Here is a 15,794-nt window from a genome sequence, read left to right on the forward strand (position 1 = left end):
GGGTCAAGCATCTATGTTCAACCTTTCAGTTACAGTTGTGCACATTCTTCAGAATCCAAAAAAGATGCTTAAGACCCCCAGAATAAAAACCAGCCTATCAGCCCTCCCTTCCTGTATTATAACTGCACACGCTGTACTTGGTGTAGAAATAACAACTCGAAAGGGGAAAGTGAAGAAGAAAGGACATAAGACAGTGGCTCGCTGCAAAAGCAGGAAGAACAGAGACAGGGTCTTCTCAGTTTCCATCTCAAGAAAGTGCATAAAAGAGATGGAATCAAAGCTAGTGGAAACCACCACACACCTGCTGGAAGATTGTTTTGTAGTTGCTAACAATTTGGTGCACAGCAAATAAAACGGCTGCATTATCAGAGAGGCGGCAGCGTCGATTTGCCCATGAGGGAAGGGAAAGTAACCCCCATCTTCACTTGGGGTGCAGAGGTGGCGTACTACAGTTCAGCTGTTTTTTGGTCATGACTAAGTCTTTATGTCCTATGTGGGGGTCTCTTGGCAAACATACTGCGGTAGTTGGCTATTTTCTTCTCCAGTTCATTTTATAGATGAAGAAATGGAAGCAAACAGGGTGAAATGACCTGCCCAAGGTCACATGGCTGGTAAGTGTCGGAGGCTGGATTTGAACTTAAGAAGAGGAGCCCTGATGGGTGCAGGCTGGAGTGCTTTGGGCATATGGCATCTGCCTAGTGGCTTGGAGAAGGGAAGACTTCTGGGGATCTGGCTAGAGTTCTACAATTAGGCAGAGGGTTAACATGGAGAAGGAGCTTTAATGTTGTTCTGAAGAACAATGCTTGGAGGGTGCAAAGAGAGAGGTGGAGGCTGAGTTAAGGAACTTTCTGCTTGTTGGAGCTGGCCAGAGGAGGAGACTGCTGGAAGGGCTGCTGGAAACTTGACTGATAGAGGGCAATGTTTGGGTTCTGCAGTGCTAAGCCTGGGCTTCTTTGAAATAAAACAGGAGGTCTATGATGGGGCTTTCAGGAGGTGTGAGAAATTCCCCTTCTTTACCCTAATTCTGGTCTGACCACTTATGCGCTCTGCAACATTTCACAGCATGACCTTTCTGCATAGGCACGGCCCTTACTCACAGGTACAGCCTTTACACACGGACACGACTTTTTCTCATGGGCATGACCTTTATATACGAGCACGGCCCTTCCTCATGGGCATAGCTTTTACTTTAGGCACGGGCACAGCTTCTACACAAGGGCACAACCTTACTCATTGGTCCACCTTTACTCACACACAAGCTGTCCCCAGCTGTCTGGCTCCTACCACCCTGCTTCTCCCAACCTGGACCAGCATCTCAGGACTGGGCTTCCAAAAACCTCGTTCCTAAGTTCCTAGAGAAGGGTATCCATTTTGAACTGAAGCTCCTGTCCTTATACCGAGAGTGAATTAGTGCAGATTCCCCTAGACTAGATTCCCTTCTTCAACCCATGTTTCTTATTCCATCTAGCCATTTGCCTCGGCCATCTTGATCCCACAAGATGCAAGCCTCCACAAAAGAAGGAACCATTGGCTTTCTTATCTCTCTTAAACATCTACCACAGAGCCCTGTACATGCTGCACTCATACTACTTCCCATTCCCACCTCCTGCTCTCTGAACTATCTGTCAGCTTCATTCACCATCTCTCTGCTTTCCTGGCCTAAGACTTCTTTTTTGGCCCATATTCTGTGTTTTGTCTTTCCCTATTTGAATGTAAGCTTTTTTGTGGTTTGGGACTATTTTACTTTTGTACATGTTTCCCACCACCTCCAGAACTTAACACAGTAGGTGCTTTTACAGTATAGAATGACCCCTCTGGCAGCCAGTTTTAGCTGACACTCAGCAGATCATCACTAAAACTAAGCAGAGGATGAACTTGGGTCTTTTCCTTGTCTTCCTCTCACAGACATACAGTATCACCGGAATTTTCAGAATTTAGGAAGTATTATCAGTTTTATTTCAAATTATTTTGAAACTCAGGCCATTCAGTCACATATTCTTTGCTTGTGAGTTCATTTCTAATAGTCATACATCTCATAGGCCTATACAAACATGTATGAATGAATGATAATACTTTATGTCTTACAGAATACTTTCTTTAAAAAATTCTTTAAAAAATCCAATAGGTAGTGTGGTAATCAATAAGCACCAGTTTAGCATCTACTATGTATCAGGCACTATGGTCACTGATGGGGATACAAAGATATAAATCAGTGGTCCTCAAACTTTTTAAATAGGGGCCAGTTCACTGTCCCTCAGACTGTGGGAGGGCTGGACTAGAGTAAAAACAAAAGCTCACACTCTGTCTCCATCCCTCAGCCCATTTGCCATAACCCAGCGGGCGCATAAATGTCCTCAGCTGGGTGTATCTGGCCTGCGGGCTATAGTTTGAGAACCCCTGATATAAATGAACAACCCTGCCCACAAGGAGTTTCTATTTTGTGGGGGAAAGAATCTCTGTTCCTCCATGAGGATTACATTGGTGCCTGTGCCCTTACTTTTTCAATATGTTGATGACTATTTCAATATCATCAGCTTAAGCTCTGCATTTATTTTCTGAATTTAAAATCATGATTCTGAGAAAGGGGCTTGGGTATCACTAGGATGCCTGTCTGGGGTGTCTGTCTGTTTACCAGATGAGGAGGACAGTAAAAAGCTTTTTGTCAAAAAGGCTAAAATGGAACAGCACGTACCGTCAGCTGGTGTATCAGAAGGTCCATTAAGAAAGTGATCTTGTTGCTGAACAGAACATAAGCACAGTTTTCTGAGCAGTTGCTGCAGGTGAGATTGTATACATTGATGGCATTGCTGAGAGACCTAAGAGAAAGAGAACATTTCATTTTATAAAGTCTGAGCAATGATTCTCCCAGTGTCTTAACAATCAAAATCATAGCGACACAAGTAAAGTCCCTTTCTCCAGCACTCTCTCAGTGCTTATGACAATAACCCAGGTGTTCACCCCACTGACTCCTTCCCAAGGGTGTTGTCTTTTAAGCTTAGCTCATAATGTAACAGTGCGTTTTCAATATTAAAAGCTGTTTCCACAGAGTTCTGTCCCCACTTGACAAAGTCCATGATGGCAGGAACTCTCATCACCCAGTGCAGGGTTCTCTATACAAGTAGGCAATTAATAGACATCTCAGGGCTCCACAAAGAGCAGGTATTTAATAAATACCTCAGGGGTCTGTATCCAGAAATGTCTATTGAGTCTATTGAATATCCAGAGTTTTGAAATGTTTAGCTGTATACAAATAAAAAGGTATTTTACCTAAGATAATCAAGTGATCTCTTGTATTTCGACTCAATATGTGATTGATTACCTTTTGTTAGCTTAAATTTACTTCAAAAGCAGAGAGCGAAATCTTAGCACCCAGGTAACTAGGAAGCCCAGTGGATAGAACTCTGGGCTTACAGTCAGGACTCAAACCCTGCCTCAGACACTTAGTATCTCAGCTATGAGACCCAGGACAGGTCACTTAACCTGTCTGCCTGTGTCAGGGGTCAAATAGGCATAATAATAGCAGGCTGATTGTGAAGATCCAATTAGATTACAGTTGTGAAGCACTTCACGGGGTGCCTGGCTCACAGCTGCTCTGGGTTGCCAATTCTTCATTTTTGAAGAGGACTAATGAAATCATGGGGTAATGTTTTGACTCCCATACAAACTGAATTTGTGAGGCAGATCTGTACAAAGTCGGCCCCACTCTCTCTTCCACAATCTTCCATGTCTAGTGGCAAAGCAAAAGCCAGGATGACTGGTGATGGTCTGGGACACACTGGATGACCTTAATGTTCATGGTGCCCGACCAAGCTCTAAACACTGCCTCCAGCCTGCTTCAGCTGCCTTCAAGGCCACTGGAACGACTGTTCTCATCTGTCCATTTCTCTGAGGAAGTCTTTTCTAGTTGAGGCAGACGCCCCCTAACTCAGCCATGGGTTTGAGGCTTATCCCTTACCCTCAACTTGGCTTACATTATCTTACCAGGGTGTGGCTGATGCTGTACATGCAATATTGTGGATTTATGGGTGAGAAATGAGTGGCAGGAGGGCACCAAAGGTGATGAAGACTCAGCAACATTTCACACCCATGATGCTTGTCCTCCCTGAACATTCCATATACCCCATGACACACAACAGATGCTTAATGAAGGCTTTCCTCCCTGTTTTCCTTCTCTTCCCCTCTTTGTCCCTTCATTTATTAAGAAGGCCTTCTAATTTTGGCATTTTGATAGAAGTATGGTAGAAGGGATATATAAGAATAAATTCAAAGCATGTAATGATGGGGGGGAAAGGAATGCTTTTGTGAGCTTGACAAGGTTTTTTCATTATTTTATTTTCTATAAATGTAGCTCAAGTTCATACACACAGACCTCAAAGTCATACTTTTTGATAAATGCAGAGCCCCGACAAGCAAAAAAAAATTTTTTAACTAGTTGGAAAGTTTGACTTTATTAGGCAAAGGCAGGCCTGACACTTAGGTGCCTTGGATGGGTGGGTTCACTTCTTTTTCACCACCACTGGCTTCTGGCTCCACAGGATGGCACTGGCCGGCGCAGAGCTCTCTCCAGGATTCATTCTAATGGACACTGACACTACTGAGTAGGGCCTGAGCATTTTTGTTGATTGTGCTCCTCACATAGGAAGTGGCAGGCTTCCTCTGCCCTGCCCTCCACTCATCACTGCCATGATGTCCTTGCCATTGGTGGCTGGCTCAATGCCCTCCGTCTTCCAATCAATCAGAATGAATTTGGGGCCTTGTGGTTGTTGGTCTCCATGCTGTACATCTGCTTGTGCTTGATGAGGAAGCTTGAACAGTTCCAGAGGACTATGCACCACAGATGGACCGACATGGCAGCATAGACCTTGGGCGATGGGCAGGGGGGACTGTACTGGTGGCTTCCAGAGACAAAAAAAAAATCCCTATTTACATCTTTAACTTAGAGAGAACCTTCACAAAAAATTTATCATGTGTAAAATTAAGGGACAAACTAAACAAGCTCTAAAATCCCTTAAAGTTCAAAATAGCTGATCTTAAGACTCTGGAAAAATTTAAGACTGGATTTCTGATTATCTAGACTTCCAGACCTGGGAAGAAAGCTGCAATAGATGCCTATAGCCAGGGGAAGACCTTAGGAGCACCTTCTAAGGTGATAGATTACATCAAGTAAACATGTGGAGAAGCCAGTTTGTGGCTGTCTAGTGGAATTTGAATTCTCTTTGGGAGACAGAGCTTTATGACACATACTAAATGTTTTCTTGCATGGATGAAGACACTGCAGCTGAAGGAAATTAGTGGAAAGAGCCTGACTGAGAAACCATCTAGTGGCCAATGGTTCATGGCACTGCCTCTGCAGGCAGAGGGCACCGATCTTTCAGTTACCTCTCAAAACTTCAGTTTCCTTCTCTATAGAATATGTGGAAGTGGTTCTTGATAACAAGTTGTCTTCAGATATAATCTGTGTAACTATAGCTTGTCCCTAGATGCTCAAAGCCCACTGATAAATTCAGGTCCCTAAAAGGGGGTGCAGGATCACTGGGGTATTATTTGGGGAAAAGAACCATGTATAAGCCTTCACATGTTATAGAAATGATTACTAATCTTATAACAGTCTGAGGATTTGAATTATATTTTTGCCAGAGAGTAAATCAAACTAGTATGATGAGAAGGCCGTGAGATGAATCAGGAGAACCAGACCCCAGAGCAGGCTCTCCTATGGCGATGGTGGGAACTGGAGCAAACCATTTAATTTTTTTGGTGTTTCTATTTTTCAGCTGTGAAATTTAAGAGCTGGACAGGACTCTCTAAGGGATCTTTCAGGCTTGACAATCTATGAATCTGAGAGGAAATGCTCAGTGTAGGCAAACCTTATATAGTAAACACATTCCTGAAGGGTTAATTTTTTTTTTATGGATTTAAAATTCAGTAGGAAAACTAATATGTAAAGGCACCACCTATAAATCTTTTTAAAAATGTGAAGTCTTTCATTTTTTGAAGCAGGTAAGTAATTATCCTCTGGTTGATTTGTCTGGGATGTTTCGACTGTAGTAAGTAGCTTTTCTTAAAAATCAGGGCACACCAGGACTGAGTTTGCTCTAAAGTCATTTATGATTTCTTAAACAGAAAATTTCTCACTTTTTTGCTATGAAATGTACCTTGACACTGTCTTCTACCTGCAAAGCTGTCATGGTTATTTTTCTCATGAGAAATGAAGGGGGAGGAGGGGAGAGAAACTGTGACTTCAATGTCAGGAAAAACTTGCCCACAGAGAGAAACCTGTTTAAGAGACCACCTGTACTTGAGGACCACCTGTCAGAAAGCTCACTTTTGTGTGTAGCCAGCCCTGGGTGGTCTTCCTAAGCAGGTTTCACTGTAATTTGAGACTGGAGCGACTGGAAGCCTTGGCAGGGTCAAACAGAAGGCAAGGCCCGGCACCTAGGGTGGCTTCTTCAGGGAAGGACTAAAACATCTCCTAGTGACAAGCTCTCAATAATGTGGTTAGTTGGGCCGGGAGCTAAATGACACTTCTGTTTGTTGAGAGGACACTGAAGCTTAGTTTATTCCTGGAAAGACTTCTGCTGAAAATCCAGAAATCCCCCCAAGGAGGTGGGATACACTCAGAAGACTCCCTGTGGAGTAGCCAGCAATTGGGCAGCACATTTTATGGCACTTAGCTTTTCACCAAGTGATAATTAAATGGAGTCTAAAGGGGGGAAATGGGGAGGCAATAGGTATTTACTGAGTCTGTCCAAGGGACTAGTACTGTGACTGGTCAGGAGCAGTCATGATTTTCCAGCCAAAGGCTCTGCCCTCTTAGTTAAACAAACAAATTTCCTTGGTATAAATGATATGATAGCAATTCCGAACAAAGGGGCTGAAATCTGACTTCATGAAATATATTGTTCACTGTAGATAATCCCTGAAAACTCTTTCCTGAACATACAAGCAATTTACAAGTTTTAAGTAAAACGTCAAAGAGCAAAGGTGGCTTCCTACAGCATTTGTGATGATGAGCAGCCATCCACTGGTCAAATTTTCTACAGATCATTTTATGTCAAACACTTTCTGACCTGGATGATCAGTTTAAGTTTGTGAATTTTAATTTTAATTTTCCATTTAAATTCTGACACCAAAGTAAAATCTCTTTTTAAGGAGTCGATACCCTTTGTCATTTTATAGCATTCATTTCCAAGCAGGGCTCTCCTTTCTTCCAACCCAGCAAACTTTTCCTTATAACAAAAATCCAAAAAGGAAAAAGGGGAAAAAAGGGTAGTTCCACACAGTTGAGGAAGACTAACTGGTCTGTCAGTATCTGCATCTCACAGGTTGGACCTCCCCCACCTCTGCCTCAGTTTGGAACAAAGGCAGGGAAGCACAGTTCCGGGACAAATTTTGTTGTTATGATAACACAGAAGAAAGCCTTTACTTTTCCTGGCAATTAGGAGCAATGGCTAAGATCAATATGAAAAGCTAAAATGGATTTAAAAACACTGAGGTAAATATGTAGAATCAATTATTTTGGAACATGATGAATGAATTATGATTAAATCTCTTGGTGCTGGGGAGACGGGCTATGATGACATCTTTGTAATATCTAATTTTTATTGTTTATACCCATATTCAAGTTACATTGTCATATTTTAGGTTATATATACTATTATTGTACATACATTGTATGTAATTGTATTATTACTCATGATCTGAACCACAGTATATCTGATATGGCTAAGAAAAATCTATGTGACAATAAAGTTCTATTATGGTGCTTTGTAATAGCCATCAAAGCTGTGTTTGAAGTTTTCCATATATAAAAATTCGTGTTGGGACAGCTAGGGATTCAGTGGAAAGAGTGCCAGCCCTGAAAATCAAGAAGACCTGAGTTCAAACACAATTTTGGATATTTTACTAGCTGTATAACCAAGGGCAAATCATTTAACCTTGATTACCTCTCCTTCTACCTCTTTACCTCCTCAAAAAAAAATCTTGACATAGAATTATTGCAGGATCACAGGGTTCAAAAACAACCTGAAGTGAGGAAGACTACTGGAGAAAAAAGATAATGCTCTTCTCATAGTGCAAATTCCACTAGAAAAAGCACTGCTTTAATAGACACTAAAAAAGTACATAAAGTCTGTAATAAGAAATCTTGAAAACACAAATCAAATGAAAAACAAATGATTGCTGAAATTATTTCACAGGCCATCGCTACTAAAAAGAAAACTGAGCCAACAAGAAGGGTTCATAGGCTAAGAAGAGGAAGAGAAATGATTTAAGTTTATGCTTGTAAAGTTACTTTGCTAAAATCTCACTAGAGAGCAGTCCACTGATGCCACATTAACCAAATACTAAACTGTTACCATGAACTCCTTTGGGTACTTTCATAATCAATGAAATATGAACATGGTTGGGTGAGGTTGAGACTAACTCCATTTTTGTCTGATACCTTAAGGAAGAACACACTGAATTTATTTGTTTTTTGCAAATTTTTAAATTTTAAACAAATACCAAATTAAAAACAAAAACACTGCCATATATTTCAGCAGACTATAAGGGAGCATCCAATCTAAAACAAATCTCCCTTCTAAGAAAACATCTAATAAATGCTGCACATTATCTTCAAAGTTGAGCCCACTGACTTTAAAAGACCTTAGATGATATGTGAAAAAATTTTAAGACATTGTCTGAAGTGAACCGGGCCAGAAGAGAGGCTCATTCCAATAAAGCAGAGGCCACTAGGCCACGGTCCGCAGTCCGTCTGACAGTCCCTGTCGGGCTGAGAGGGAGCTGACGCAAGAGGCTGAAGGGAGGGGTCCCTGGGAAGGTCCCCCTGGGGGAGGAAGGACTTTGATTTAGCCTTGCCTTACCCCGTTAAGGAGGGAGTGTGGGCCTCCGAGGGCCCGCTCTGCTGCCCAGCTTCCCAGGACTGCGCGTGCTCCCCGGGACACGGCGCCTTAGAAAAGATTCCTTTTTCAGAAGGTCCTTCAAGGCTGGCTAGTTCGGGGTTCTCTCCGACCTTGTGAGGACTTGAGCGCCAAACCTGTGGGTGCCAGTAGAACAGTGCCGGACGGGAGAGAGGTGGGAGGTTCACGGGTAAGGGTGTGAGTTAAAACAGGGACCCTCAAAGTTGATAAAGGCTATAACAGAAAAACTAAAATTAGTTTAAAATTCTATTTTCCCCGGTCTCCATCATGATTTTTTAGGATAATGTGTAGATATTTTTATCTGCATGAGTTGACTCCAGTTTTTCATGTAAGTGGTTCCAGTTCTCTGCTGTACACAGTGGGGTTCCACATATTCAGCCTCATTTTAGTTGTTGGAAAGAATGCAGTTGTTAAATGTCAACAGAAATAAGCAAAAACTGGTCTTTCTATATTTTCCTCAAATTAACTTTCTTTCAAGGAAGGTAAAAGTAATGTACCTGAAAGTATGCAATAAGAAACAGGGAAGGTTGATTTTTAAACCTAATGACAACGGTTTTTTGAAAGCGCCGAGGAGAAGCTAGTTAAGAAAAACGTTTCCGGGAGGAGAAGGCGCTTAAATGCGGATTTGTTGGTTCGTAGAGTTAAAGGCAGATGGAAGCCGGCGGGAATCCTTACTCTAATCTTGTCCGAGGAACAATGGCTGTCGCCCGAACAATTTATTTACACACCTTTCGCGAAAGCTGCAAAATGCTTTAATACACCCGAGGGGGGGACCTCCCAAGCGGCTAATTACGTCACAGAACGGTCCTGCTCAGGATCTCTGACCGAGAGTCCTCTGAGCCTAACCCTCCTGTCTGCCCAGACTAACATTTTGCTTCAGCAGTCTGGAAGGGCAGAGGAGATGTAGCCCAGTCACAGTCAGCGCCCGGAGAGCGCGCCCGCATTGAACGTGTCTCTACTGCGGTAAGAGGCCTGACGTCCACAGTGAATTCCGGAGCGCGCTGCAGCTCGGGAGAGCTTCCTCACGTGGCACCCGAAGGGGCACCCGCGGGGCACTTTTGTCACCCAGCCACGGAAGTCCCGAGAACGCCCGCATCTGTTACCCAGAACTTGCGCTGCTGCAGCCCGGCCTTCCCAGAGCGCGGGCTGCGGCGGGGACCAGCCCACTCCTGTTAGCGGCCTGCGCCCCGCTTTGATTCCTGGCCTGGGTTCACTGGGCAGACCCCCGGAGCGCCTTCCACTTCTACCTTGTGCTAGTCCACAAATACGAGACCAAGCCACGTAATTAACATCGGAGAACGGGAGGGGGTTTTAAGAACAAAGTGCCCCAGCCCGTTGTTAGTTTGTCAGAAACAACAATCACCGTCGGTTTTAGAAAAGCTCCTAACTCGGACGCTGGCGGCCGGGCCCTCGCGGGCGCCCCCTTCGGTACCACTGCCGCCAGAGCTCGCCCTGCCCGGGACGGGACCGCTGGGCGCCTAGTGGAGGGGGCGCCAGGCCCGGAGTCAGAGCACGAGTCCCGAGTTCTAATGTGGCCTCAGCCAGGTCCGAGCTGCGCCCTGCCTGACTCAGGTTCCTCATCTGGAAAAAGAGCGGGAGAAGGGAGTGACCCAGCACCCGTAACGTGCCGGGAAAACCCCGGAGGGAGCCCCGAGGGCGAGCCTCCGCAGCTGCACCGCACGTGCGCGGCCCTCTGCCAGGGCTGGGGACACACAGGGAGGTGGGGCGCTGACCCTGCTCGGGAGGAATTCGGCAAGCACAGCCGGCTGAGAAATCCGCGCAGAGCAACGGCAGGAGGGGGAGGGGAGAAGAAAAGGGACACCGGCAGCATGGGGCTGGAGGGGAGAGACCGGGCGGAGCCTTCCACGAGTGACCTAACAAGTGTGGGGGAGGGGGCGGCAAAGTGCCAGACACGGGAGGCTGTGGAGTGGGGGGAAGACCCGGGCACCGCGGGCAGAGGCGTGAGAGAAGGGAGCTGCGTCCCCACAGCGGTTCCCTCCCGGTCCTCAGGACAAGCACTCTCCTCAGGTCTCACCAGAGGAAGCAAGGAGAGGCGCGGGCTCGTGCGGGCCCACGCGGTGCTCACGCGCATGGCTCCCTGCCCACCTCTGCAGCACAGGCATTTCCTCTTCTGCAGAGGTCCCTAGTGCCGCCATCTACAAGAAGCATCTTCTGACTGAGATCGTACAGACCAAAAAGCTCCCTCAGATGGCGCGCTATGCCCTGAAGTGAATCTGGGTCCCGGTGCCCTCCCGCCAGGGTCCCTTGTCCTGCCAGGACAGCCACTCTGGGAGCACAGAGCCCCTCCTCCGAGGGGCCGTCCCTGCAGCTCCTGCGAGGGGAGGGGGCAGTCCGGGTCAGCTAGTCCGTCCAGAAGGAGGCGCAGGGTCTTGGTAAGGCTCGGAGGGGGGTTAGGAGGTGGGCTTGTGTCTTAAGATAAGCATAAAGGCCACTCCTCATCCTCTGGAGGCTGATTTTCCTCCCCCAGAGGAATACGTGGCCCTAGGGGTCATGCGTCCCATCCTGTGGCACTGCTCCTGCCAGGGGCCTGGGGCTGATACCCATCGGTTGGAGAACGGCTGAGTAAGTTATGGTATATGAAGATTATGCAATATTATTGTTCTGTAAGAAATGACCAACAGGAGGAATACAGAAGGCCTGGAGAGACTGACAGGAACTGATGCTGAGGGAAACGAGCAGTCAGGAGATCGTAATACACGGCAACAAGATTAGGTGATTTCCTCACAAATAAAATAAAGATGTTTGAGCAAATGAGGATCCCTTTTCAAAAAATTTATTTATTTATTTATTTATTTTAAAAGAAGGATCCCTTTTAATTATAAATTTATAATCCTGTGATTATAGGGATTGTTGAGTAACTGATAATGGAGAAGGTCTCCTTGTATTGAACCCAAATATCTCTTCCAATTTCAGGTCATTATTCATGATTCTGTCTTCTAAAGCCAAAACGAGCAATCTAGTCTTACATTTCTAAGTCTTTGTAGGAAACTCTGTCTATCCCTCTATCTTTTTAAAATAGTTTTTTTCTGGTTATACACACACATTCATTTTTTATAAATATGTATTTCTTTGTGAATCATGTTGAAGGAGAAAAATCAGAACAAAAGAGAAAAACCAAAGGGAAACACCAAAGGGAAAGAAAAAACACCAAAGGAAGAAAAAAAAAAGTGAACACAGTATGTTCATTCAGTCTTTTACATTCAGTCTCTCCATAGTTCTTTTTCTGGATGCAGATGGCATTTTCTAGCCAAAGTTTATTGGAATTGCCTGGGATCATTGAATCTCTGAGAAGAACCAAGTCTTTCATAGTTGATCTTCGCACATTCTTGCTATTATTGTGTGCACTGTGTTCCTGGTTCTGCTTGTTCCATTCAACATCGGTTCATGTAAATCTTTCCAGGCCTTTCTAAAATCGACTTGTTCATTAATTTTTTTTTTTTTTTTGTAGAACAATAGTAACAATAATTTCACATATAATTTATTCAGCCTCTCTCCCACTGACGGGCATTTGTAAAGGGCTGAAACTCTGAGAAAGTGCACTTGGACAAACAGGCACTTAAGGCTAATTACTGATTGGACAATACTCTATAAGAATATGCTTGAAAAATGGCCCTTCCCACTATTCTGTGCTGGCTCAATCGTTTGGTGTATACAGAGAATTGGAGGGACTAGGGGATGCAGTAAGAGTCACTTTTGCTGGTAGACAAAGAAAAGGGAGGTCGTGGAGATCCTACGTCCATCCAATTCACTTCTACCCCTAAAGACCAAGAATAAAGACCAAGGATTTTTGCTTATCCTAACTTTGGCTGATTCTAAGGTATCCAGGGTGCTAATTTGGTCTTCACAGGCATCCACTCAGTTTCCAATTTCTCACCACTATAAAAAGAGCTGCTACAAACATTTTTGCAATGTGGGTCCTTTCCCCTCATTTATGATCTCTTTATGATACAGACCCAGTTGTGATACTGCTGAGTCAAACAGTATTCATTTTTTATAGCTCTTTGGTCATAGTTCCAGATTGCTCTTCAGAATGGTTGCATCATTTCACAACTCCACCAACAATGTATTAGTGTCCCGGTTTTCCCAAATTCTTCCAATATTTACCATTATCTTTTCCTGTCATCTTAGCCAATCTGAAAGATGTGAGGAGGTATCTAAGAGTTGTTTTAATTTACATTTCTCCAAATCAACAGTGATTTAGAGTATTTTTTATATGAGTATAGATGACTTTAATTTTCATCATCTGAAAATTGTTCATATCCTTTAACCACTTATCAATTGGGAAATGACTCGTATTCTTATAAATTTCACATCGTTCTTTATATATTTTAGAAATGAGACCTTTGTCAGAAACACTGGCTATAAAAAAATTTCTCCTGGTTTTGTTCTATCCTTTTAATCTTGTTTGTTTTGGTTTTATTTGTGCAAAATCTTTTAAATTTAATATAATCCAACTTGTCCATTTTGTATTTCATAATGTTCTCTACTTCTTTTTTGGTCATAAATTCCTCCCTTCTTGAAAGATCTGATAGGTAAACTATCCCTTGGTCTTCTAAACTGCTTATGGTATTACCCTTTACGCTCAAATCATATACCCATTTTGACCTTATTTTGGTATGGGGTACGGGATGTAAGTCTATGCTGAGTTTCTGACATATTCTTCTCCAGTTTCCCAGCAATTTTTGTGGAATCAAGAGTTTTTATCCCAGAAGTTGGGATAATACTAGATTATTATAGTCATTGATTATTATGTCATGTGTACCTAACCTATTCCATTGATCCACTACCCTATTTCTTAGCTAGTACCAAATGGTTTGGGTAATTGCTACTTTATAATATAGTTTTAGGTTTGGTATTGCTAGGCGATCAACCTTTCTATTTTTTTCTATTAATTCCCTTGATATTTTTGACCTATTTTTCTTCCAGATGAATTTTTTTTCTAGCTCTATAAAATAATTTTTTGGCAGTTTGACCGGCATGGCACTGTACAAGTAGACCAATTTAGATAGAATTGGCATTTTTATTATATTAGCTCGGCCTACCCATGAGCAATTGATATTTTTCCAATTGTTTACATCTGACTTTATTTGTATGTGGTGTTTTGTAATTGTGTTCATATAATTCCTGGGTTTGTCTTGGCAGGTAGACATCCAAATGTTTTATTTTGTTTACAACTATTTTAAATGGAATTTCTCTTTCTATCTCTTACTGCTGGGATTTGGTAGTAATATATATAGAAATGCTGATGGTTTGTGTGGGTTTATTTATATTGTGTAACTTTGCTAAAGCTGTTAATTATTTCAAGTAGGTTTTTGGATGATTCTTTAGGATTCTCTAAGTATATCACCCTGTATCTGCAAAGAAAGATAGTTTTATCTCCTCACTGCCTATCCTAATTCCTTTAATTTCTTTCTTTTTTTATTGCTAAAGCCAACATTTCTAAAATAATACTGAATAATAGTGGTGAAAATGAATATCCTTGTTTCACCTCTTATCTTAATGGGAATGCATTGAGTTTCTCCCCATTACAAATACTGCGTTTTTTAATAGGAATGGGTGCTGTATTTTGTCAAAAGCTTTTTCTGCATCTATTGAGATAATCATATGATTTTTGTTAGTTTTGTTATTGATATGGCCAATTATGGCAATAGTTTTCCTGATATTAAACCAACTTTGCATTCCTAGTCTTTGTGTTCAAGGCCTTATAGGTGGTGCAATGAATGGAGCACTGAACTTGGAATCAGGCTGAATGAATCAAAACCTGAAATTTAGCCTGCTTGAAGAAATATCAATAAACTCAGATAGACAATACTACTCTGATGGCAGAAAGTCAAGAGGAATTAAAAAGCTTCTTGATGAAAGTAAAAGAGGAGAGTGTAAAAGCTGAATTGAATTTTAACATTGGAAAAACCTGGGCTTTTGTCAAGTAGTCCCATTGGTTCCTGGCAAACGGAGGTAGAAGCAAGATTTTATATTCCTGGGCTCAACCATCAGTATAAATGTCATATAGACTGCAGCCATGAAATTAAAAGATGCTTGCTCCCTGTAAGCAAAGTAATGAAAATCTGAATGGCATGCTAAGAAGCACCTTATAGACAAAGGTTGTATAATCAAAACTATGGTTTTTCCAGTACTAATATAGTACTTTGAAAGTTGAACTATAAAGAAAACTGAGTACCATAGAATTGGCACTTTCAAATAATGGTGCTAGAGAAGACTTTTGAGAATCTTGGATAATGAGGTCAAATTGATGAATACTTAAAAGATATTAATTCAGGCTATTCAGTATATTATCAAATACTGAAGCAGAAATTTAAATACTTTGGCTACATAATGAGAACACAGAACTTACTGGAAAAAATCCTGATGTTCAATTGACAAGGAAAAGGAGATGGTGAGGATGAGATGGATAGACAGTGTCATGGAAACAATGAACATGAACTTGGACAGACTTGGAGAGATAGTGGAGGACCATGGGGTCATAATTAGACATGTCCAAACAACAATAATGTGTATTCAGTCATTTCTCTCGTTTTAAACCCATCTAACTATACTATTGTCTTGATCAAAGATACAATGAGATATAATATTAAAAGTGTTGATGACAATTAGGCACATTATGCATGTGACCTTCCCATGATCTACTAATCTAACAATCCAATCAGAAGAAAAAAAATCAGGTTAGTCTGGAAGGACTTATTCTTGACAAAGTCACTCGGACTCTAACTTTACACCACTTCCTTTTCTAAATGGCTAACAAATCAGACATTTAATGATATATTCTAGAATTTTGCCAGGAATTATGTCTTTAATTTCCAGACTTTTCTCTAAAAAAACAATCTGAATATTTGCCTA

The 15,794-nt window shown here is 42.4% G+C and overlaps 1 protein-coding gene across 2 annotated transcripts in view; it reads right to left on the minus strand.

Moving 5' to 3' along the window:
* SCAPER (S-phase cyclin A associated protein in the ER) overlaps window positions 1-15,794 on the minus strand; it is a 370,936-nt gene that overhangs the window by 96,675 nt on the left and 258,467 nt on the right. For both annotated transcript variants that reach the window (XM_074296499.1, XM_074296500.1), the window contains one exon: window positions 2,693-2,816. In XM_074296499.1, the coding sequence (XP_074152600.1) occupies window positions 2,693-2,816 (124 nt within the window). The remainder of the gene's footprint in view (window positions 1-2,692; window positions 2,817-15,794) is intronic.

The sequence above is a fragment of the Sminthopsis crassicaudata genome, chromosome 2, assembly GCF_048593235.1.
Source record: "Sminthopsis crassicaudata isolate SCR6 chromosome 2, ASM4859323v1, whole genome shotgun sequence".
NCBI lineage: Eukaryota > Metazoa > Chordata > Mammalia > Dasyuromorphia > Dasyuridae > Sminthopsis > Sminthopsis crassicaudata.